Source organism: Colossoma macropomum, unplaced genomic scaffold (assembly GCF_904425465.1).
Source record: "Colossoma macropomum unplaced genomic scaffold, Colossoma_macropomum, whole genome shotgun sequence".
NCBI classification, from domain to species: domain Eukaryota; kingdom Metazoa; phylum Chordata; class Actinopteri; order Characiformes; family Serrasalmidae; genus Colossoma; species Colossoma macropomum.
Window position 1 is genome coordinate 16,730,711 of NW_023494794.1, and position 26,200 is coordinate 16,756,910.

Below are 26,200 nucleotides of genomic sequence, written 5' to 3' on the forward strand. Positions count from 1 at the left end.
CCCATAGACTGTTGATGGGGTAGGAGAGTTAGAGCACATTAAGTTGCAGTGCATGCTGGGCGCTGTAATGCAGCACACTGTGAAACAGGCTAATATTAACAGAAAATTAAAATACTTTCATGGGCCGAATAGGATTGTGTGGCGGGCCTGAACTGGCCTGCGGGCCTTGTCTTTGACACATGAGCTTTAGTGTATAAAAGCTAAAACTTTTCCAGATAGGTGAGCGGTGGGGCAGCCATTTTGAGTAACTCAAACCACTCTTACCTAATCTGTGGTATCATTCTGCACAAGACGACCAAATGCAGAGCTCCTAAAGTGAGTGTAGACTGTGTAGTGCAGAGTCCTAAACACACAGACGCAACTAAGGTAAGGTAACTTGGCAGGAAAGCCAAAGTAGTGTACGTCTTGGCTTATTGACTGCATCTATTTATTTGAGTATTTGATTTTTTGCCAAACAATTTGTTTAAGTATGTGTGTTAGAGATGGGATGATACCACTTTTTCTTTCACAATTATTGTTATCATTATTATTATTCAAGATGACCTCCAGTGTCAAATTTTTATCTATTAGGTGTAATGAGATTCTGTTAGATTAGATGTTAGATAGATTAATATAAAAAAAAAAACTGCTTAAAGGTCTAAATGCTAAAATTCATGCAGTTATTAGTACATTTAATCACAATGACTGCATTTGACCACTTACAACATGAAAAAAACCTTGCTGATCCTTGTCTATAAAATGCAACTAAATTAACTGCTGGTTGATCATCACTGATTGCTGTTGCAGGCTCTCTTTAACCAGTTTACATTTTATATTTTCTCTAACTGAACTAAATTCTGCCTTCGTTAGACAATGCCAGAAGGTAGCTAATTAGTTAACAAACTGGTTTAATAATATTGAGAAACAGACTTTAAATGCAAATCTTTCAGAGAAGATTCACAGTAAAACTGCATATAGAATAAAGAATATTTAACTTGTATGCCTGTTAAAAGCTGCACATGCCTGCATTAATCTGACAATGCATTGCTGCTTCTAAAGAGAATTACAAGATTTATGCATTAAACATTACTATTTAATGACACGTAACTGAAATATCTTAATGATTTTGCAAGTGATTTACAGGATAAACCAAACTAAGGAGTTTATGAAATGTCTAGAATGTCCCTTGCTTTATTTTTAACGTTCTGTTAGATTTGTGCTATACTATTAGCAGTTACAACTCAGCGGTCCGTAGCCTCAAACAGTCCGAGAATAGGATTTGTGCATGCTGAAATAAGTTCTCTCCTGTTGATCTAGAAAAGGAGAATCAAGGGAGGAAAATCTCCCCGACCACTGTGGCTGTCGCTTTCTTTTCTATCTCTAGTTATGGTAGCAATTTATCTAGGTTTTAGGACACTGTCCACTTTATGAGTTAGGAATATTAAATATTACAAGTCACATCATGCTGCACTACAAATAAGCCACAGCCCCATGTCTATTAAAAATTTAAATAGAGTATTTGCCACTGCAATGCACCTTTAAGTGCCATCAAGTCGATTCCAACTCCTGGCAACCACATGGACAGTGCTTGTCTAGAATATCCTGCCGTTTGTGTGGGTCTTTAAGTTTGTTCTTGATTTCTCTAATTCCAATACCAGTACTGTAACCTTGACCATCGGCTGATACTGATCTGATATTTCTTCCAAGCTTTTAAATATTTTTAATACACCTCACCTAAAATACACAGCCACCTGCACATCATCACACAACTTGACATCACACATCTGTGCTGCATTGTTTGCCGCGTGCCAATAGCGCATCACCACACATGGTTGATGCCTCTGGCACCAAGGACAACCTCCCACACTCCCTGCAGTGTTTATTCCCCAATGAACAGCTCCTTAAGCCTGTCCTTGTCTGAACCTAAGTGTATTCCACCTGACCTTGGAGCACTGCAGAAACAGCTGGCACAGACCATAGTGCACACCATCAGCCAGCTACGGTAGAAACTACAGGCTGTAAAAAAACCTTGATGCACTGTTTTGAAGGTGGCAGTTCAACTGGATTGTTTTTACAGTTTCTCTGGCCTTGCTCCACCCTGGGCCCCCTTGTCTTGTCTAGGTATTAATCTTTACACCTGTGTTTTATTTACCTCCTTTTCTTTCCCAATTGTGTCCTGTTGGGCTGCAGTATGATCCACTCCCTCAGAAATTTGATTGGAATTTGATTCGGGGGGTGGGTTGGTATTATTAAAAGTAATTCTGAATTGTACCAGATAATTAGATCAAATTGAATTGTGGTGAAATTTGAACTTATTGATGCATTGAATTATTTATTGAAGAATCGTAATTAAATCGAGTCACTGTGAGGTTAAAGATTTAAGCCACTAGTGTTACAATCCTAGAACACAGTGATGATTCTCACCATCATCTCTGCAGTGATGATGGATGGTAAAGTGTGCAAAGTATAGGTGCCACAATACCACTTTTTCTTTTCCGATACCAAGATTAGAACCTTGAGTATTGTCTGATACTGATCTTATATTTTGTCTTTAAAAACTACTGTGCTTAAAAATAAGACATTTTTAATAGAAGCACTTAAGATGAGCATCTAAAAGTATCATGTTTAAACTACTTAAACACTCTACTACTCCACAGGAAGAAATACACAACTAACCACATCACACAGTGTGAGTATGTGCTATTTCAGGTTAGATTTGTTACAAAATTAGTTCAGATTCTTTTTTTTTTTCTTCTGATATTTTGTCCAGCATTTTCTGCTGATATTGACCCCATACAGATGCCCATTCATACCAGTATGCATCTCTGGTGCCAAGTTTTAAGTATAAAATGCTGCAATCAGCAGCCAGTTAATAGATAACATGCTGATTATGCTGAACCTATTTGCCAACAGCATCATGGAGAAACTTTGCAGGTTTTGATTGCTATCTCTAACCATCAGGGTGAAGTTATTTCTACAAAGCTTGTCTTGAAAAGCAGTTGACCAGTGTTGTGTTAAAGAGGGTATAAATGGAATGCCGTGGTTGCAGGTTATCACGGACCTTGAGGAGCAGCTGACTCAGCTGACCCAGGAGAATGCAGAGCTGAACCGGCAGAACTTCTACCTATCCAAGCAGCTAGATGAGGTGACAGATGAGCGTGAGGAAAGACTGCAGCTCACCCAGGACGTGGACCGCCTGCGCCGGGAGGTGGCCGACAGGGAGATGCATCTCAACAACCAGAAACAGGTACCGATTGCACAGACCACACACACACACACACACATATACACACACGGATTCAACACAGTACACAGCCCTTTGAAAAGAAAGGCACTACACAGTCTACATTCGCTGTCCATTTTATCAGCTCCACTTACCATGTAGGTGCACTTTGCAATTCTGCAGTTACAGACTTCAGTCTAACTGTTTCTCTGCATACTTTGTTAGCCTGTTTACCCTGTTCTTCAGTGATCAGGACCCCCATAGGACCACCACATAGCAGGCAGTATTCTGGTGGTGGATCATTCTAGATAGATAGATAGATAGAACTCTATTGATCCCGAAGGGAAATTGCAGTGTTTCAGTAGCAAGACATGTAATTTCACATGAACTTACATATACTATGCAGAAAATAAAAAATAGAAATAAAAATAGACATAACAGTAGAAATAAAGTATGTCTATTTGCATATTTACGTAGCGTATAAGACAGATTTGTTGTATTTGCATCATAGCAGGCACTGAGTGGTATGAGGTAAACTAAAAGCACAATGAGTATAGACATAACTAGGAGCTGTGGCAATATTGCAATGTAAAGTGCATAGTGAAAGTGTCATTACAGCAGCAGGTTATGATATATTGCACAGTGAGTATTAACAGGAGAGGTGATATAGTGATGTGGTTTAGCACAGTTCAGACAGCAGGAGATCAGTACCGTCTCTGCAGTAAGGAGACTCGTTGTAGAGCCGTATAGCAGTAGGTAAGAAAGATCTTACATGGCGCTGTTTAACACAGCGCAGCTGTAACAGTCGGCCACTGGATGTGCTTCTCTGTTTATCCAGTGTAGCATGCAGGGGATGGTGGGTGTTATCCAAGATGGCTAACAGCTTGTCAAGCGTCCTTTGTTCTGCCACAACCTCCAGAGAGTCCAGCCTGACTCCTACAACAGAGCCAGCCTTCCTAATAAGTTTAATTTGTTCAGAGCACTTTTGTTAATGCTGCTGGCCCAGCACACAACAGCATAGAATAAAGCACTCGCTACAACACACCGGTAGCACTGCAGTGACACTGACGTGCTGGTGGTGTGTTACTGTGTGTTGCGCTGGTACGAGTGGATTCGACACAGCTGTGCTGCTGGAGTTTTTAAACACCTCAGTGTCACTGCTGGACTGAGAATAGTCCACCAACCAAAATATCCAGCCAAGAGCACTCTGTGACCACTGATGAAGAACTAGAGGATGACCAACACAAACTGTGCAGCAACAAATGAGCTGTCGTCTCTGATTCTATATCTACGGTGGACCAACAAGCCACCACCATGTCAGTGTCACTGCAGTGCTGAGAATGATCTACTACCAAAATAATACCTGCTTTGTGGTGGTCCTGTGGGGGTCCTGACCTTTGAAGAACAGCGTAAAAGGAGGCTAACAAAGGATGGTAAAAGTATGTAGAGAAACAGATGGACCACAGTCTGTAATTGTAGCACTACTAAGTGCTCCTATATGGTAAGTGGAGCTGATAAAATGGACAGTGAGTGTAGATGCAAGGAGGTGTAGTTAATGAAGTGGCCAGTTTGTGTATATTTTAAGCAAACAGTCAAGTGTGATAATTTATCTTCGTCAGTGCCTACTGATCGTAGATGATTAAAATGCTCTGTACCTCTTTGCCACAGCTTTTTTAAATTGGCGTAAATGCTCAATAATGTGAATTTTTAGGTTAGCAAGCATTATCTAAAATCAACGTAGCTTACACTGTTTGCTCCACTAATTAGCTGAGCGTTCTGCAGTCCACTACAGTAACAGTCTTTGTTGGAGACAAAGTTTGTTCCACTTTTAAATTTACTGTGACCCCCATCATGGGTGCACCCTCCTTTCATCAGCAAGTGAGTACTCTGAGCAGTGTCATCTGTATGACGCAGATATAAACTACTGTAGGGCGGTCATTCTGTAAGTTGACTGCTAGTATTTGTAGAGGTGAACCACCTCATAGACCTGTCTTGTAAGCAATTTCACAACCTCACAGAACATCGAGACACTGAAGACAACATGCAGCATGCTGGAGGAGCAGGTGGTGGAACTGGAGACACTGAATGATGAGCTGCTGGAAAAAGAACGGCAGTGGGAAGGCTGGCGGGCTGCACTGGAGGATGAGAAGGAGCAGGCGGAGCGCCGAACCCGCGACCTACAGCGTCTCCTTGACAACGAGAAGCAGAACCGACTGCGTGCTGACCAGCGCAGCACTGAGTCCCGGCAAGCCGTGGAGTTGGCCGTCCGAGAACACAAGGCCGAAATCCTCGCTCTGCAGCAGGCCCTCAAAGAGCAGAGGCTTAAGGCAGAGAGCCTGTCTGATACTGTGAGTCATGCATATATGTGCTTTCTCTCTCTTGTGCCTCAAAGGACCCCATTTTTGTTTACATTTTATTTTTTTCTTCACTTTCTTCTATTTTTAACTTTAGTTCACTCAAGGCTGTGTGGTTTTATGTACCAAAACAATCATCATTATTTTTTACATAACCATTTTCAGCTCCTTATCCTTTAAAATTAAACAGGCTGCATGTTTAGGATTGATATATGCAAATGTCCTCTGTTCTTATTAGCTGCCCTGTATTTGTCTCAAACTAAAAGCAATCTTGCCTGAAATAGGTGGAACAAACTGTTCTGACTAAAATCTTCAGAAATGTTATGTCTGGCTCTTTTACAAGGCTGCAGTGAAACCTTTGCTTCCCAACAGCTAGGAAAAGTGCATTTCTCCCCACGTTTCCACAGTAACAACGCTACTTATCACTTCAGTGTGAATAAGTGGGCTTAACAACGGTAGGCTGAATGAGTGATCATATGTAAATATGATGTCACAACATGATACATTTTTGCTTCTTTATGGACCATTCTACCTGATTAGTTCAAACTGCAGTCCCACAGTAAAAACGACCGGTTGAAAAACAATTATTACGTAATGAATTAGTATTAGAGAATTAATAAATTAATGATTGTTATCTATGTCTCATCTATTTAAACCCAAAGGTATTATCAAAGCAGTAATATGCTAAATATATACAAAAATCATACATAATCATAATAATAGCAGGTGGCTGTGCCAAACCCTAACCTGTAAATTTCAACTTGTGAAAAAAGTTCTTTTTTTATATTTAAAAAATATATTTAATAATATAATATATATATTATATTTTTTTTATATTTTTATATTTAATTTATGTTTATAAATTTTGATTTCTTTTGAAGTGAAATTGAAAGAATTACATTTATCATGTGTTTAATTTTTAAATAAGAAAAAAGATGCTGCCCCATTTTTTCATGTCACCAAAACACAGTTTTAGCCATAGGCAGAGCCTTATTTTAGAGCAGGAAGTGAGACTTCAAGCCCTGCCCCTCATGGCTGCATAGTAAACAGTTAAATCCCTTTTAAATGTGTCCCAAAGTCTGAAAATTAGTGTATAACATGAAGAACTGTCACTACCAAACACACATTTTCTGCAGTCAAGTGAACATTTTCATTTTTTAATGAAAAATATGGTGATTTTATATGAGTACAACTGTTCAATGTGTTTGTTAGTCTTTTATTGGCTAACATTTTTTTATTACCAAAACATTTGATAACGTTTTGGAGGTTTTATTATTGTATTGATAGTGACAAAATGAAAATGGGTTTTCAACTCTGACTTTAAACCAGTTTGGTAGAATGGTCCATATACTGATCCATATGCTGACATGAACAGAATTTTACAGACTTTGAACAATCCCTCACCTATATTTATATTTCTTAATTAACCATAAAAAATTTTAAAGTACATTAAACTCTTATATTTCAAAATAAAAAGGAAGGTTCTTTTTTTCATGATATTAGCTTTAAGTCTCTGTGAATCTTGTGACTCATCCTTCCGCCTCCCATTCTCACTTTCACCTTTTCTCTGAGTTGTTTTTAGAATGTGTTTTCATTAATATAAGAAATGACATTTGCCAGCAATCAGGAGCTTCTGTTCCTGTCTCAGTGTAGACCAGCAGGCGATCCTTCCTCTGCGGCACTGCAGTCCTAATGCTAATGCTGCTAATAAAGAATTAAAGCTGGTGGAGACTATTTAGCATTATGTAAATGAAATCGTAATTACAATGTCCCAGCAGCTGTTGCGTACTAAGCCTAGATAATATATCAGAAACACCATATTCCAACACTTTACTGTAATTAAAAGTTCAAATCTGCACATCACCAAAGCCCACAAGCAAATTAGTAATGAAAAAAGCTATAAAAATCAAAGAATGTATTACGTATATGCCTTCTTTACTTAACTCTCAGCTGTATTGCTGTATCCCCCTTTGAAATCCTATTAACTGCTGTAGGAAGAGTGTTTCAAGTTAGTAGTTCTAGCTGTCCTCCATCTAAAATTCCATATAAAGGCCCATGATGCCACATGTGAAAGCATTATCTCACTGCAAGGCTCAGAATATGTACACATTTGAGGAAAGTACTTATATAAAACAGCTCTGCTTTGATGTGTCTTGTGCCTGTGGCTCTCATCGCTGCTGTTGTGGTTTGTCTCACAGCTAAATGACCTGGAGAAGAAGCACGCCATGCTGGAAATGAACGCTCGCAGCCTCCAGCAGAAACTAGAGACGGAGAGAGAGCTCAAACAGAGACTAATGGAGGAGGTGGATCTCTTAACTATCTCTCTAACACACACATACAGTTATAGAATGAGGAAGACTGAGAGAACATGTTTGTCGGGACATGAATTCAAATGTGTGATGTTATGTGTACTGTCGCTGTCGTAACAAGACATTGAGTTCTCTCTGTACCTTTATAGGAGAGAGAATAAAACATTCTTAACTTCAATCTTTGTTAATGTCACAAGATTTTATTGAAAGCCATTTTGGTCCACTCATCACAATGTAAAGAAGAGCCAATGTGTTCAAGTGATGCCAAAAAAAAACAAACAAACATGGAGTTGAAAAGTTTTGATATGTCAGTTACTACCTATAGTACTGTGCAAAAGTCAGAAACCAACTTTTTGTTTATTTAATGTCCAGTTAAGTACATATTAAGTACATAAGTTAAATTTTTTTAATTTCAGTAAAAAGAAAAAAATATATTTAACCGAACGTTACACGTCTCAACAACTAATTTTTTTTTCGGTATTTATTGTGTCAGCCCTTTTGTTGACACAATTTATTACAACTTAGGTTCTTTTCAGGTGACTTGCTTTCAGTTTTTAAAGAAATCTGCAGAGATATTCTTTCACACTCCAAAGTTCAGTCTTAGAAGTTGGTTGCATTTTCTGCTTGTCATGGTCCAAGTTCCCAGTTTTTTTCCAATTTAAAGTTATCAGTTCATAAAAGCTTACTCCACAGCTCAGATGTCCAGTTTTGGTGTTGTTAGAAGTCCCATTTTCTCTGTATCTTTTAATTGGAATTTGAACAGTTTTGGAAACTGTTTTTTCACTTCATTTGCCTTTAACTCTCCTTTATGCAAGTGGATTATCTTGTGTCTAGGCTTCTCAGAAATATCTCCTTAGACACACATAAGAACGACATTTGAAAGAAAGTTATGGTGTGTTTCGGTAGTTGCTTGTGTGAATGTTACTGTGTCTCTTTGGAAGGGAACATAATGTCAGTGACAATTTTGGTAACAACTTTTGTCAGGAGGACACAGCTGTAAATTGGTTTTAAGGTTGGAAGGATGAAGTAGTTAAAGGGATAGTAGAGTGCTTTAACTGGAAATTAAATAAACGAAAGGGTGATCACTGACTTTTGCATAGTAGTGGTTGTATGATAAGATACTTTACCCTAACCTTAAGCTCAGTAAGAAGGAAATGCTTTTACCACTGAGGGCATTTGAGCAAAACGTGCACTTGCGATTTTTCTGACCATTTTTTTAACTGTTGATTTCAATTGTGAGTATTTTTATAAATTAAGGGGTTTTTTTTGGCCAAAAAGACCAGCATATCCATTTTTTGTGGTGTGAGGCTTGAACACAGAACACTGTATGCCAGACTTTTTAGTTGGATTTAAGGTGGGCAGTACTATATTTGGCACAGGTGGTGTCAGATCTGCCAAAGTACCAATCAGAGTTAGCAATATTCCTTTCCCTCACCAAAAGTTCTGTAGGCAAGTAGATTTTTTTAAGCTTTTCTAAATGTGTTAACGGTGCTTATTATGGTTTATTGCACAATTGTTTGTAGCATAGCTAGACACTGCCTGCTTGTTGCTTTAGCCACCTGTTGCAAGATCTGTAAGCAGTTAACTTGATTTATGAGAGCATGATAGCTAGCGGCCCACCTTAACTGTAGGAATAACATTATACATCAGCTTTGTGTTACATTAGATAGACCTCTGTTAAGATAAGGCTCACAGTGTATCCCCGCAATTGTACTTTACAGGCGTGACACAGAATAAGCACATGAGAAATTTCTCCACAGAGTCAGCAAATATGACCGGAGCTTGTGTGACCTCAGTTTCAGGAACACAGCCCAGCAGTTCGCCAGCAAGCTAGCTATAGGTCACGGATATGAGCGTTCAAATATTGGACACAATATGTCTATGAATTACCTGTCAAAAGATGAAATCCAGAGTTCTTGAACATTACCTGCAACTAGATATCCAAAATGACCATTTGCCAGCTCAGTTTTGCATTTTTTACTCACCATTCAGATAGTGGTCAAGAAGAGCAAAGTGGTATATTGTGGCTCATCCTGCCTACTGCGTGTGCCATTTCTAGTGTCATTGGCAGTGTCGCTCACCACTGCCACTGCCGCCGCGTTGTTTACGATGCCAAGGACACCCCGCTGTCAATCATTTTGCATTAAGACACACCCACACAGTTCTGATCAAGCAGCAACTCAGACTTTTGGGAGCATTTATCTACCATTAAAATGTATTCGTTTCTGTATGTTTTTTGGACATAGCTCTGGTAAACACTTCTTCTTTACAAAACAGTGGCTTTAAGACAACATTGTTGATAATGTAGGCTGTGATAAAAGTTGCAGCTATTATTGCCTTTTTGCTTGTTTTTCTATGTGGTCAAGATATTTTTGTCCTGAGGATCTGTGGAAACATACCTCTTTGGTATATTATGTATATTGTCCCCTGTTGACTTCACTGCACCTTGTATACATTAGCTATAAAAAGATGAGTGCTACAATAGTAATACTGAAACTGATTGGCCTCTGTTTGCATGTGTCCTTTCAGCAAGGGAAGCTGCAGCAGCAGATGGACCTTCAGAAGACTCACATCTTCAGACTGACTCAGGGCCTCCAGGACGCACTGGACCAGACTGACCTTCTAAAGACTGAAAGAACAGACCTAGAATACCAACTTGAGAACATACAGGTATATTCACACTGACTCATACTCGCACACATGGCTTTGATCAGCATTCACTTAACAATATTCAATTCCCAAGTCTAGCTACAGCGTTTACCAGCCATCCCCTATTCTGAACAGCTCATCAAAAGCATTTACAGATGCATGAATCATTGATGGCCCCTGAGGGATGAATAAAGTTTACTGATTTAGACTGAATGAAGTGAAGAGTGAAGAGGTACGAAGGCATTGTTCAGCTCAACCGGGCTCCCACAGTCTGTCTCTCTCATCCTTAGAGTCTGAGCTCTAATTACACTCAGACACACTCAGCTCTTGGTTTAATGAGCTGTTGTTTCTGCTGTCCCTCACAGATTGCTCACTGCTTCATATATGCACACACACAAAGCAGCTTAGAAACAGTGAGGGTGCACAGAGTACACTGTGACATAACTTAATAAGATGGCACAAACAAGGGAATTTTACTTCAGCCCTAACTGATAGATTGGTTGACTGTTATTATTGGCTGATATTGAGGTCCAGCAGACATTTTGTTAGTGCAGTGCAGTTCTGCCCAATTAAGCACTGATAATTAACAGCAAGTCTTATATTGTAACAGACCTCTGACATGAAGAAGACAGTCAGAAAATTACTTACTTCTGAGACTACTTAGCAGCAGTTGTTAAGTAGTGGCACATTTTACACTGCAGCTAACTGGTGCTAAGAAATAAAACACCTCTTTAGCACATAAAACAACAGAAGATTTTAACATTAGATAACTTCAATAAGATATTATTTGATCTGCAGCCCTGTCAGATTCAAAAAATGCTGAAAATGCTGAGTTGAGCTTGATGTTGAGACAGTTTTAGGGCTGTACCCGTAATGCAAAGGCTAGTATTTTTAAAGGAAGGAATTGCCAATATTAAATCAAATTTGATTCAATGTTCGGGACTTCTTCGCTTTACTTGTGTTTTATTTTGCAGAACTATTGTGTAAAAGCAATAGAACACTCGAGACTTATGTTATTGTGAAAAGCATCATGGCTGTGGTGATCTACAACTGAATCACAGCTGTGATGTTCTTCATTATAAACCTCTCATGTTCTATTGCATGAATGTCAGGAAAGGCGCTCTCAACTTTGATTTCAGCATTAGATGTCATGTCAACATGGCTGCTCATGCTTTTAACAGTGATGAAGCACCACTTCTCTACTTTTGAATGGGATTGTAAAGGTATTTACTTTAGATCAGTCAACATACAACACAAGACACACAGTACTTGGTTAAATCTATAATATACACCATATTGCTCTTTTGAGAAACTAGATACGTAGTGAACATTCTCTCATATTCTCTCATATAACATTAACTGGCTAGCTTGTTCCTAACAATACTCGCTTTCGTGGAGGTGTTTTTTTTTTTCATATTGTAACTCGTGTAGAGGTTGAAAATGGCGCAGTTCTGAGCAACAACGTCTCCCTTCTGAGTTAATTCAAAGGCGGTAGAGCACTAATCAAAAACGTCTGGAAAATAAAGTTTTTAAATTTTAGATCTGAATAATGTTTCTGTTGGCTCTTCGTCTCCCCCATGTGCTTTTTCCTTGCTTTCCACATTCTACCTCACTCTCTCTCTCTCTCTAGGCTGTGTATTCTCATGAGAAGGTGAAGATGGAGGGCACTATCTCCCAGCAGACCAAACTCATCGACTTCCTTCAGGCTAAGATGGACCAGCCCACCAAGAAAAAGAAGGTGAGAGAGAGAGAGTGAGCTCTGCACTCATTAACAAGCTTGTGAAATCTTCCCCTTCCCTCAAGGTCCCTAAGGTTTAACCTCATTCATAAAACCTATGTCTAATTACAGAATGATTTATTCTTTAAGAATACTCTAATGTACTGCAGTTATTCATAAAGGTGTGGGTTTGGTCTCTGTGGGAGAGGAAATTGATTTGGACTCAAAGAATCTCCCTCACACTCAAGTAATCTCCCTCACAATCGTCTTTGCTTTGTAGTGTAGAAGCTGCAAGTGATCCTTTAAACACTTTCTAATAATACCATTTAGAAAATTACTTTATGAGTTACATTGCACAAAGAAAGGCAAATTTGAACTTAAACGCTTCCTTAAAGCGATATTTCAGCAAAAAAAGCAGATTAACCTCTACTCTGTATGTAGTTGTTCAGCCAGTAAAATCTCAAATAGACATAAGTGCTTTCTGACACTGTATAATGTACACTACATGTTGAAAAGTATCCAGACACCCCTTTTAATTAGTAAATTCAGCTACTTTAAGGTGTGCCCTTAAAGCACACACCTTGTCTGTATAACCTTGGTGCTCTGCTCCACAGCACCAATGCTGTATGTTTGAAAGGCCAGCACATCTGAGCTGTGGCACTCATGCTGCTGCATCACTCACACTACGCAGAGGCAGCATGTGTAAATCAGGCATTAGAGCGATGGTGGAGCCTTCAGTCCATGGCCACAGCTGCCAAGCCCAGTAAAACACCAAAAATAACCACACTGTGGTTTAATTCCTGCTTTTACTGGGAATAAATGGCATTTGGTGAAGTTACTCACAGTGAACTTTATGACCATGACTGCCATGTTATTTCAGCAGAGAATAATGTATTTGTGATTAGACTGTGTCAGATGTTAGATGTCAGTTCGCTTTGATGGAACTGTGCAGGTGGAAGCGGGACAAAATGCTTTGGATGCGGGTGGGAGTGGAAGAAATAATTCCGATTTTCTGCGGGAGCAAGCTGAAATCTTGCAGGAGTGGGGCTGAAAAAACAGTCCCGCGCAGACCTCTACTTTGGAGTGATGGAGCTCCATCCAGTACCTCTGGGATGAGTTGGAGTAGAGTTGGTTATCCAGAGTTAATCATTCACCATCAGTACCTGACTTCATTAATGCCCCTGTGGCTGAATGCAATCAGATTCTCACAGCAGTGTTCCACCATCTTGTGTAAAGCATTAATTTCAGAAGAAACATTAGATTAGAAAGCTTCTTCAGACTTTTGGACATATAGTGTATTGCTATCTCTGTAAAAAACAATGAGGGTTCAAGATGGATGCTACTACTGTCTTTAACTGTGCGCTTTACCTTTGTCCAAACATTTTGGGCCATTTTCAAGCATGTGATGGGTTCTCTGTGGTTGTGTCACTGTAGGGTATTTTTGGGCGTCGACGGGAGGAGCTCGGGGCTAGTGGTAACGGGGCGGCGGCTGTGCCTCAGAGCCAGCCAGCAGTGCCCATGCAGTACAGTGACATGAAAGCAGCGCTGGATAAAGAGAGAGCACGCTGCTCGGAGCTGGAGGAGGCTCTGCAGAAGATGAGGATAGAACTACGCTCTCTGCGAGAGGAAGGTGACAAGAAAAGACGTCTCCAACCTCTCTCACATGCTCTTTCTCACTCTCTCTCTGTACAATACATACACATGTGCATGTGTACCCTTTGCATAGTGTTAAAATTTCATGATGAAAATGACAATAGAAATGGTCCAAAATTACAGTGTTCTAGAATTTTCTATATTTCTGCATAAATTTGACCTAAAACTTCATCAGATTTGTCCTAATAATAAAGAAAACCAAATTAAACAAATGAGACAAAAATATTAGACTTGTTCATTTATTTATTTTGGAAAATTATCCTATATTACGTATCTGTGAGTGACAAAAATATGTGAACCTTTGCTTTCAGTATCTGGAGTGACCCACTTGTGCAGCAGTAACTGCAACTAAACCTTTTCTTTGTAACTGTTGGGTTAGTCCTGCACATTGGCTTGGTGGAATTTTAGCCCATTCCTCCATACAAAACAGCTTCAACTCTGGTTCTCTGGTTTTCTCCCATGAACTGCTTGCTTCTGGTTCTTCCACAACATTGCTATAGGTTTAAGGTCAGGACTTTGACTTGGCCATTTCAAAACATTAACTTGATTCTTCTTTGGTAGAATGACTTTTGTGCTTAGGGTCATTGTTTTGATGCATGTCCCACATTCTCTTTCAGTTTCAGCTCACGGACAAATGTCCTAACATTTTCCTTTATGTCTGTTTGCTGGATTAATTCAGAGTTCATTGTTCCATCAATGATGGCAAGCCATTCTGGCCTAGATGCGGCAAAATAGGCTCAAATCATGATACTACCACCACTGTTTCACAGATGGGATAAGGTTTTATGCTGGAATGCAGTGTTGCCCTTTCTCCAAACATAACTCTTCTCATTTAAACCAAAATGATCTATTTTGGTCTTATTCACCCACAAAACATGGTTCCAGTAGCCTTCTGGCTTGTTCATGTGATCTTTAGCAAACTGCAAACAGGCAGCAGTGTTCTTTTTGGAGAGCAGCGGCTTTCTCCTTGCACCCTGCCATGCACACCATTGTTGTTCAGTGTTCTCCTGATGGTGGAGATGAACATTTCCATTAGCGACTGTGAGACAGGCGTTTAGTTGTTTAGAAGTTACCCCCTGGGTTCCTTTGTGACCTCGCGGACTGTTACACGTCTTGCTTTTGGTGTGATCTTTGTTGGTCGACCACTCCTGGGAAACATAACAATGGTCTTGAATTTCCTCCATTTGTACACAATCTGACTGTGGACTGGTGGAGTCCAAACTCTTTTTTTTTAGATGGTTTTATAACTGTTTCCAGCCTGGAGACCATCATCAACTCTTCTTCTGAGGTCCTCAGAAATCTAGTTTGTTCGTGCCACAATACACTTCCACAAACATGTGTAGTGAAGATCAGACTGTGATGGATCCCTGTTCTTTAAATAAAACAGGGTGGTCACTCACACCTGATTGCTATCCCATTGATTGAAAACACCTGATTCTAATTTCACCTTTAAATTATCTGTTAATCCTAAAGGTTCACATACTTTTGCCACTCTAAGACATGTAAATCTGATCAGGCTTTAGGTCAAATTTATGCAGAAATAGAGAAAATTCTAAAGGGTTTACAAACTTTTAAGCAACACTATACCTGGAAAAAAAATCTATCTATCTGTCTCTCTCTATCTGTCTTCTCTCTCTCCTCCTCTCTCTCTCTCTCTCTATCTCTCTCTCTCTCTCTTTCTCTCTCTTTAAATGCTCTTTCTTGCTCTCTCTGTTTCAACCTTCAGTTCTGTTGGCCCTTTTGTTTGTCTGTTTTTTATTGTCCTCAGTTGGCCTGCTACAACTGATCTCATGTTTTCCTTCTTTGACATCCTGAGGGGAAAGATCCAGTCAGACCCAGTTATTGTTATGGTCACACTGTTTTTGTCTATCCTCTGCAGTCTGACTCTTATCATGTGACTATCCTTCCCACTCTACCAGATATGAAAGTTAGCAATTATATGGCATGAAGCTCTCATCATTTAGACTTCTCCAATCCATTTTTCTTTTTTAATGCTTCACTTCTTATCGATGCTCTCACTTTGACTGTGTCTGCTCTCTCACTTTCTCTCTCTGTTTGGCCTCCAGCAGCTCATTTCAAGGCGCAGGAGCATGTGGCCCCATCCACACCCGCCTCGGCCCGACACCAGATCCTCATGTCGGCCATCGTTAAATCACCCGAGCGCCAGCCCAACCCCAGCAGTCTGCTGAACCCAGCCAGCTCTGCCCGCCGCAAAGAGACCTCCACACCCGAGGGTGAGCCACACCACCTCTTCGCTCTGGCCACTTAATTTTAATCGGTTTGCAGAATTATAATTAAGGCAGTTGCCTAAATGTTGTTTCTATATTCAGTCCAATTGAAAGCTTTTATGAAGTCTCTTTAAAGGGCCTATATTGTAGACCTTTCTGGTATTTTTTGCCTCCACAAAATCTCCCTGGTTTCATTTACCAAAATCGTTAACTTGTTAGCCACTAGCCAGCTAACTATAGATAAATAACACTAAAAGTGAATTTGCTCACTATTACACCATCTCCCTGATATAAGGGCTCCAGTACTCCAAGTTAATGAATCTCACTATAAGGCATCTCTGAAGTCAACCAAGTTTAACTCTGTCTTTTTCTCTCATCGTCGTGCATGCACGGGCTACCTGCAGCATGTAAATGTGTTCATGGTTGTGACATCACAACCATGATTAATTACAAATGGCTGTTTTTGCTGTTTAGTTATCATATATGGACCGGGCAGTGAATAATATGTTTTGGAAGAGAGTTTATATATACATCAAACTTAATTCAAATTTATATTTAGTTTTGTTATAAGGACTAGGGAGTGAACAGAACGTTTTAAAGCAATATTTACATAGGGAAATTAGTTTTTTGTTGCCCCTCCCCCCCAGATATGGGCCCTTTAAATAGGTCTAACACAGCCAGTTACATTATGTTTAGTATCCTTTTTGGAATAAGAAGAATAGCAAAAAAATCATATTAAGCTTTTATTAGTTTTTACTCAGCTTTTATAAATGGAAAACGGACATTGAAAGTGACATACAATATAGCCTAACATTTATCACACTGTGTTTGAAACAAATAGAACGTTTCAACAAAATACAATTGTATGCAGAAGTTTGGGCACCCCTGGTCAACTTGCATGATGTGTACCTACAGAATAATAATGTTTTTGCATACGACTGTATCCTATGTTTCTAAAAGCAAAAGTTGTTTCTAATTCAAAAATGATATAGGCCCTGTTCATACCTGATGTTAACATCCATCTTGAGTGATCTGATCACAAGTGGACAGCGAGAGGTATAGCTGTTTACACCTGCCATTTCCATGTGTCTTGAACGCGTCTCCAGTCATCACTTAATGAGTGGATGAAGAGTGCTGCATGTATTTAGCTAGGTCAGTTTCTCGCTGCAAAAAATCTACTGTGAGTCCTTGCTCATGTACAGTGGCGTCTCTGGCACAGCAAGCGTGATAGGGCACAAAAAACTGTAGGGGCAGCAGCCGACTCATCAATGAAACTACACACAGATCTGATCCAAACACAAACACTTCATCAATGAAATCACAATTCACAAATTAACGTAACGTGGTGCAGAAGTTGGAAGTGGAGACAGGAATATGAGTGATATGATAACGACATTAGATGTCAGAAAGCCATGTTAGAGCATCGCATTACAAATCTGAAGTTATCTATCAGTATACGATCATTGTGCAGGCAAGGAAAGCAGGAGAGTGTTTTTTAGCTACACTTGCAGTTAGCCATGTTTTTCTCTTGAACCACTCTGGATTGAAGCAGCAGTTTTTCCAGACTAAATGATGTTGAAATCCTCTGGCTGATGTGGTCTCAAGCGTTTAATCTCTTAATTTCTGCTCTAATTGTAGGGTACCAAATTTAACTTTTTTTGCTTTTATTACATTTTCGTCTTAACTCATTCTATTGCCTTGCTATTAAGAGTGGCTACCACAACTGATGAGGAACAATGGCTAGCTGCGTAGCAACGCCCTAACCGTAAACGGCGCTTACTAAACGTCTGGACATATGTACATTTTTTTTTTTATTGGCTGCTCTCAGCATGGGTTAGTTATGAAGAAAAAAATAATAATAATAATTGTAAACAAATGTGCGAGAAGACAAAGAAGTTGCTTTCATCTCAGCTGTGATGATACAATGGATTAGGTGGTCCTTCTTTGTCAGGGACGCATCGGGGCGCTTTAGCATTCGTACTACAAAGGTCACACGGTCAAATGCATCCCTGAACTACCACTGAAGATGGTTTAAGTGATCGGATCATGATGCATCTCAGAGACGCATCGTACCCCGATCACTCCCTTACTTGCTGCTGCCCATTTGGAACCGGTTCACCCAAGCTGCACATTAATACCAGGTAACAATGGAGCCTCAGACATGAATAGTCAAACTTATATGCATAGTTTTGATTTGCCTATAGGCAGGATATTGCGTCAATGTATTGTTAGCCTGTTTAAATAAAGAACTGAAAGTATGGAAAGTTAGAGTTTTGAATGGTTTCCCATATCGTATGGAACTTTTGATGCATAATGCAACTTAAACCTAAAACCCACTCGTTCCTCCTCACCTCTGTCTCTCTCTCTGGCTGTGTGAGGGACGTGATGCATCCTCTTGCTCTGTCTGTGCCCTATTCTGCTGTCTTCCCTCAGTCTTTGTCTGTCTCTGTGATTCCTGAGACCTCTTTGTCTTCTCTTATCTCTTCTACTCTTTTCAGAGAAGAGGAGAGTTACGTTTGAAAGTAAGTCTCTTGCTTGCATCCCGCCCCTGCTCCTTCTCTCTCTCTCTCTCTCTCTCTCTCTCTGTCTCTCTCTCTCTCACTCTCTTTCTTTCTTTCTCTTTCTCTTTCTCTTGCCCTCCCTCATTTGCTTCTCTGTCTCCTTTGTAAGATATGGTCCGTAGAGTGGATTTATGAAGCTATGCACTTCAGGAATATGCTCCCCTTCCTTGGCAAACAAAAATCTTTTGAAGCATTTTCTTTTCTGGCATTAAGTTTTGATGATTTTTTTTTGGATTGTAGGATTTTTGGAACTGTTACTCAGAATAACAGAGAAAATCGCTGATTACCTGATGTATCTGCCAATATTTTAATCCTTAAAGCTGGGATGACAAATAGACCTTATTCTGCACAGATTGGTTTGAAATATTTATAGTATTTTCAATTTTAGTGCTGGAATGAGTAACAGACCATTTGTCTTTAAGACTGCATTAAAAAAACAAAGGCATACAAGGCTATTTATTGTATTACAGGAACATAATGTTTAAATCTCTAAAAAATATAAAATACATATTGATACTTGTAGTAATTTGAGAGATTCACATTCCAGGAGAACAGCATTGTTGTAGCTGTTGGTGTTATGGGATGTTCTTTGCTCACCTGCTAAGCTCTTCTGTACTGTTGATCTGGGCATCTGTTAACGAATTGGACACTAGGAAGCTGTTCAGTTAGTTCATGTTCATGATTCATGTCAACAGGTAGTTACAATATAGTATTTATCACAGAATTTCTAAAAATATTGAATAAAACATTAAAAAATACCTTTTGGTCAATATTTTGTAATAAAGTCCATGTTGTGTAAGTTTTTATTGTATATAAAATAACCAAAATAATTAAAATGGTAAAGGATTCCAAATTTTTGAGGAGTATTGGTGGTACAACATAAGTAAGATGTAAGAGTTGGTGGGCTACAGGAAATGAATAGATAAGATTATTAACTAGTAACAGTGATTTCAACATTTATGTCCACAAAGGATGATTATGATTTTGGGTATGTTTTTGTTTTTAGCAAAATACTGTCTGTTTCCAGTTTTTGCATTCATTCCTCGATTGTAGTCGAAGCCTAGATGGATAGAGGGAGTGATAGGTAGATAGAGACCTATACTATAGACAGACAGATAGAGGGTTGTTTGGTTGGTCTGTTGGTTGGTTAGTTAGTTAGTTAGTTAGTTAGTTAGTAAGTAAGTAAGTAAGAAAGTAAGTAAGTAGGTAAGTAATTAGAGGCAGACCAATACAGGATTTTAGGTTCAATACCAATTACGATATATGAGAATTTAAAGATGATATATCAGCCGATATTCCTTTTTTTAGTCAGAAATACAGAACTTGGCGAAAAAAAATTACTTCAGCTTCATCATTTAGGCAGAATAAGTTAAACGCTGTTGTTCAGCTGCTCATGAACTTTAGTTGTTTTCCACTGATAAACACAGTGTTAGCTAGCTTTGTGGGTAACCTAATTGGCAATGAACAGCATTATAAGCTGCTGTAAGCAATGTTGCCAGAGAAATGACAAGCTAGAAACAAAAGATAGGACCATTTGTTTGTTTACTTGATATAACTGCCACACCATTTCATAAATAATTCTACAGTAAAGTTTGTCAGTAACTTAGCCTACACCATTGAACTACTGTAACATTTAACATAGGCTAATTGTGATGTTTGCCTGACAGTACCAGCTTTTACGTTATTGCAGCAAAATCAGACATGGCTGACATGAGCGTTGCCAGGCTTATTTAGGCTAAGAGAAGAAGTGATGGGGGTATTTTTATTATTATTTTAGTAATGTTTTTCACGTGTCAGTTATCAATTTACCATGAATGCGGATAACCTCTTTTGTAGGGTAAAGTTAATCTGCTCAACTCTGCTTGGTCAGCTGATTGTTGTGATTTGTGCCGTTCCACTGTGTGTTGCCAGTGGGAAGTTGCACTCTAAAGTTTGTCCTCTGATGGACAAACTGTGCAATGACAACACTTATAACGTGGTTGAAGAATCTGTCTTCCATCTCTTTGTTTCTTTTTTAATTGTTATTTATCGGCTGTTGTTAATGCCGATACAGATTTATCTGCAACTAGCTCATATCGGCTGATAATACCGGCACACTAGTTTATTGGTCAGGCTCAAATGGATAGCTCTCTACCACAGAGTAAGGGTGGGCAATATGACGCTATTTTATCGTTATCATGATACATTATGCCATGGATGGATGGATACATGGAAAAAAATAAGAAACTAAATCTCATAGGAAATTGCATTGCAGCAACAAAAAATTCTGGCAAGGCAGTTGTACAAGGCAGCTTAGAAATGTGTTATTGAATGCACCTGAATATTCACATACATTATAACCACAGGCAGCTGTTAATCAGATATGCAATATATAGTCTGTGTTGTTCCAGATGAGATGTGCATAAAGTAGTAAGCCTCTCTCTCTCTCTCTCTCTCTCTCTCTCTTTCTTTCTCTCTCTCTCTCTCTCTCTCTCTTTCTTTCTCTCTCTCTCTCTCTCTCTCTCTCTTTCTCTCTCTCTCTTTCTTTCTCTCTCTCTCTCTCTCTCTCTTTCTCTCTCTCCCCACCCTTTCCCTTCTCTGGCCCAAACACTCTGCCATCCCATTGAGCCTGCCAATCAAGCCTGGCACCACCACAAACAAAGCACTTCTCTCTCCCACTCTCTCTCTCATTCAAACTCTCTGGTTTGATCGTTCCTTTGATTCAATAATTGGGTTTCGGCTCCAGCTCCCGTCATTGCCCTGAAGCATGCAGTCTACTGCCGCTGGCTTTGATATGAGATTGCACTGTCTCTCTCATCTGTAATTTTGGCAGTTGTTGTCCTAAACTCTGCTTTCAGGACTTTGCTTCCACATACTTCTTCAATCTTCTCTCTCTCTCTCTATCTCTCTTTCTTTCTCTACTTATCCTACCTCACTCAGTGCACAGAGCTCTGCATGTGAACATGCATCTGTAGAAAGCCACTCTCGATTTCTTCCACTCACTCTATTTTGTGTGCGCTCTGAGCGAAGATGAATCTGCATCTGCTTTTGTTTAGCCATACAATTGGTATTTATTTATTTATTTGTTTGTTTGTTTGTTTGTGGAATGGGAGAAATCTGTGTACTGTTCTAGGGGTTGCATGACTGTTCATTTTTACTAGTAAACTAATCATTAAAAAGAAAGAATTCTAATTATTACCCTATATATTACTGTTCTCCAGATGCTTACTAATAGTGTGGCTAGTGTGGCAGATGCTGCGGTTTGCAGTGTGAGATATGCATTCCAGGAGAGTTTTGTGTTGTATTTCTGAAAGTTTCAGTTTGAGACGCTCCGCCCACAGAAGCACACAAGCTGTCTGAAATCACCACAGTTCTCAGAATATTACTTTTCATGGAGAATTTAAGCTAACTTTGGCTATCTGTGCTTTCGCACACTGTCCTTTTAGGGAATACACTATATTGCCAAAAGTATTCACTCACCCATCCAAATCATTCGGGTGTTCCATGGCCATAGGGTGTATAAAACCAAGCACCTAGGCATGCAGACTGCTTCTACAAACATTTGTGAATGAATGGGTCGCTCTCAGGAGCTCAGTGAATTCCAGCATGGTACCGTGATAGGATAAGTCCAGTCGTGAAATTTTTTCGCTACTAAATATTCCACAGTCAACTGTCAGTGGTATTATAACAAAGTGGAAGCGACTGGGAACGACAGCAACTCAGCCACGAAGTGGTAGGCCACGTAAAATGACAGAGCGGGGTCAGCGGATGCTGAGGCGCATAGTGCGCAGAGGTCGCCAACTTTCTGCAGAGTCAATCGCTATAGACCTCCAAACTTCATGTGGCCTTCAGATTATCTCAAGAACAGTGCGTAGAGAGCTTCATGGAATGGGTTTCCATGGCCGAGCTGCTGCATCCAAGCCTTACATCATCAAGCGCAATGCAAAGCGCCGAATGCAGTGGTGTAAAGCACCGCCACTGGACTCTAGAGCAGTGGAGACGTGTTCTCTGGAGTGACGAATCATGCTTCTCCATCTGACAATCCGAAGAATGAGTCTGGGTTTGGCGGTTGCCATGAGAATGGTACCTGTCTGACTGCATTGTGCCAAGTGTAAAGTTTGATGGAGGGAGGATTGTTGTGTGGGGTTGTTTTTCAGGAGTTGGGCTCAGCCCCTTAGTTCCAGTGAAAGGAACTCTTAATGCTTCAGCAGACCAAGAGATTTTGGACAATTTCATGCTCCCAACTTTGTGTGAACAGTTTGGGGATGGCCCCTTCCTGTTCCAACATGACTGTACACCAGTGCACAAAGCAAGGTCCATGAAGACATGGATGAGCGAGTTTGGTGTGGAAGAACTTGACTGGCCTGCACAGAGTCCTGACCTCAACCTGATAGGGATGAATTAGAGCGGAGACTGCGAGCCAGGCCTTCTCGTTCAACATCAGTGTCTGACCTCACAAAAGCGTTTCTGGAAGAATGGTCAAAAATGCCCATAAATACACTCCTAAACCTTGAGGAAAGCCTTCCCAGAAAAGTTGAAGCTGTTACAGCTGCAAAGGGTGGGCCGACATCATATTAAACCCTATGGATTAAGAATGGGATGTCACTCAAGTTCATATGCGTGTGAAGGCAGACGAGCGAATACTTTTGGCAATATTTTGTAGGTGTGTCCGAACTGTACATTAACCCAAACACTGAAAGAAATGGGTCGGTGTGCGGTAACAGCTTGTAGTGGCATAGTGTAGGGCTCCAGTGAATTGCTTCTCAGTGAGACGGTAGATTTGGGCTTTAGTTTAAGCTTTATGTTCAATCAGAACACGCTTCTGCTAATAAATCTGCTTTAGAGCTTGTGAAACAGATTAATTCAGCATAAGCCATACTGTCGGCATTGTAGAGGGAAGATCTATTAGCAGTGAATTAGGAAAAAAGCTCATTGGAGCCATGTGGTCTGATTTTTCTTAGGGATTAGTTGTTGCTGTATGTTTAGGTAGAGTAACTTGAAGTTACTCAATGAAAATGATCTTGGAAATGTATTTAGGCCCATCCTCATATAGAATGATTTAATATCAGCTTTCATGTTTATAATGATCAATACAAAGCTTCAAAAGCAGACAACAGAAAGACCATAATAAAACTGATAAAACTATTTATCTAACTGTGACTCTCTGTCCCCTTTTCCCTCTCACTAGAGTACGGACGGCGTGTGAAGGAGAGGATGCACCATAACATTCCTCACCGCTTCACTGTGGGGCTCAACATGAGAGCGGCTAAGTGTGCGGTGTGCCTGGACACTGTGCACTTCGGCCGACAGGCTGCAACCTGCCTGGGTACACTCTCATACACAAACATACACACAGACACATATAATCAAACATTTGTCTCCCTAGACACATTTGGTTGCTCATCTCCACAGATTTACTAATGTTTTGTGCCGTCCCAAACCCCGTTTTGGTGTTACAAAGTGGCTGTTGCAGTGTGCTGAATGTACGTCCGTAATAAGATTAAAGGGGATGGTGCTTGCTTGCGCTTTTGCCTTGTTGCATATGCATTTATGGTAGTTTCCCTCTCTAAAAGAAAAATGCTTGGAAAAGTTTATTGTAATGAAGCACACATTCCTATTTACCAAGGCTGATAGCGAATACCGACTGTGGTTGTTTAGCACCTGTGAAAAGCTTTGTCTAATTTACCTATGTTTGCCTGGCTGAGAGTTTTTTTAACACATTTTTCTTGACGAACAAAAAACGTTTATGAATGCCTGCCGTGTCCTAGTATTTTTAATAATATAACTAAATATGTCAGTATAATAATTTTAATATGAACTACATCATATTGTAACCCTCCCTCCTGAGGGTTAGATGGGTGGAGGAGCAAAGGGTTGATATATCAGTGATACTAAGGAATGAAGCAGAGGCTACAAAAGTCAAGTTTTGAGTGTGTTGAAGAATGTATACACATATTTAAACATACTGTTCAACCCAACAGTTTCTACAGTTCACAGCATAAAATGAATCAGAGCTGCCGTTGATACATAAACACACACAAACATCATAAGTGGACCTGAAGGAAAAAAATAAAATATAAGAAAAATGTTATAGGCCATAGAAGTTGTTCAGTACAGTTTCTCATTGTCGTAACTTTCAGAACATACATAACTTACATATTAATTTCATAGTAGTTATTAAATAACTGAATGATTAGTCATCATAACTAGGCACCATTATTCTTAATTTGATGAAGAAAATAAAGAAAATAAAAGCAAATCGTTTTAATAAAGCAGTCTTTTAAATTGCTGTTTCCTTTTACTTTAGGCATGTTTTCCAACACTTAATCAGTGTCTTGAGAGCAGGTTTCTTTTTCAAGCTATTGTTATAAGTACATATTAAAATTTTGGTGACACAGTCCTGCGTTGCTAAAGCTACTTATTCTTTAAAATGTAGAAATGCACTCTGCACAGAATGGACGGTCAGCAAATGAACCAGTTTTAAAGCAGAAACACCTTTCTATGTATTTGGTTTTCAAATTTTAGACATATGTAAAAAAAAAACAAAAAAAACACTATTTTCCCAAAATCGTGACGTCTTACGTTGAAAAAGTCTTATTTTAGGCACAAGAATGGCTTAGATTTGGCTTAATTCTTTAAGTCTGAACAGCTCACCAGTGATACTTTCAGTCTTTGTCCCCTTTACCTCATTAAAATCTGTTGCTTGAGTAGTTTGTTAGACTGCAAACATGTCCGTGTTGTCCATAGTAAAATATATTAGCGAAAAGAATTGGAACTGTTTGCTCCCATATTTTCTGTCACTATATAAATTAAGCACCGTATTGCCTTTATTTTTGGATGCATTGAGATCTAGCATGCACACGATCAGAACGCAGTTTGTGTTTGGCTTGCAGTTCGCATAAAGCTAATTACTGGGGTATAAGCTTTATCCACTTGTGAGCTTGTTAGCCTAATAGCTCCAATGCAAAACTGTTTGTAGTCTTTTAAACACTTTAACAATTAAAGTAAATGCTGATAACATAAACTAGTACAATGACATTAAGGCCACCAAAACAAGATTTTCACAGTTTTCACAGAAAAGTACAGAAAAATAATGTTGATTTTGTTTCTAAAGAATCCCTTTAAAGGCTTCAGCTGATGAAGTGAATTATGTCTACATAAAATAACTACTTTTGTCGTGCTTGAAATGTGACCTTTCTCTTTTCTTTTCACCTCCTTATCAGTCTGTACACTTTTCTCATCTCTTCTCTCTCTTTTTCTTTTGCTCTCTCCCAGAATGCCATACTCTGTGCCATCCTAAGTGCTCCCCCTGTCTTCCCGCTACATGTGGCCTGCCTCCGGAATACGCCACCCACTTCTCGGAGGCTCTGTGCAGAGACAAGGCCAACTCTCCAGCCCTTCAGGTCAAAGAGGCCTCTGGTCACGTGCGCCTGGAGGGCTGGATGAAGCAGCCCAGGTAAGAGGGTCCTCCTGAGGGGCAGATTGGTGGAGGAACAGATGCTTGTGATACTAGGGTGTGAAACAGCAGCTACAAAAGTAACCTAAAGA

At 39.6% G+C, this 26,200-nt stretch overlaps 1 protein-coding gene across 1 annotated transcript in view; it reads left to right on the forward strand.

Annotated features, from left to right (window-relative positions):
* The window catches only part of cita (citron rho-interacting serine/threonine kinase a), a 155,375-nt gene that overhangs the window by 102,643 nt on the left and 26,532 nt on the right, over positions 1–26,200 (forward strand). The window contains exons 25-33 of the mRNA XM_036580388.1: positions 3,029–3,226; positions 5,221–5,550; positions 7,755–7,859; positions 10,395–10,535; positions 12,145–12,252; positions 13,666–13,861; positions 15,951–16,118; positions 23,841–23,978; positions 25,928–26,108. Of these exons, the coding sequence (XP_036436281.1) occupies positions 3,029–3,226; positions 5,221–5,550; positions 7,755–7,859; positions 10,395–10,535; positions 12,145–12,252; positions 13,666–13,861; positions 15,951–16,118; positions 23,841–23,978; positions 25,928–26,108 (1,565 nt within the window). The remainder of the gene's footprint in view (positions 1–3,028; positions 3,227–5,220; positions 5,551–7,754; positions 7,860–10,394; positions 10,536–12,144; positions 12,253–13,665; positions 13,862–15,950; positions 16,119–23,840; positions 23,979–25,927; positions 26,109–26,200) is intronic.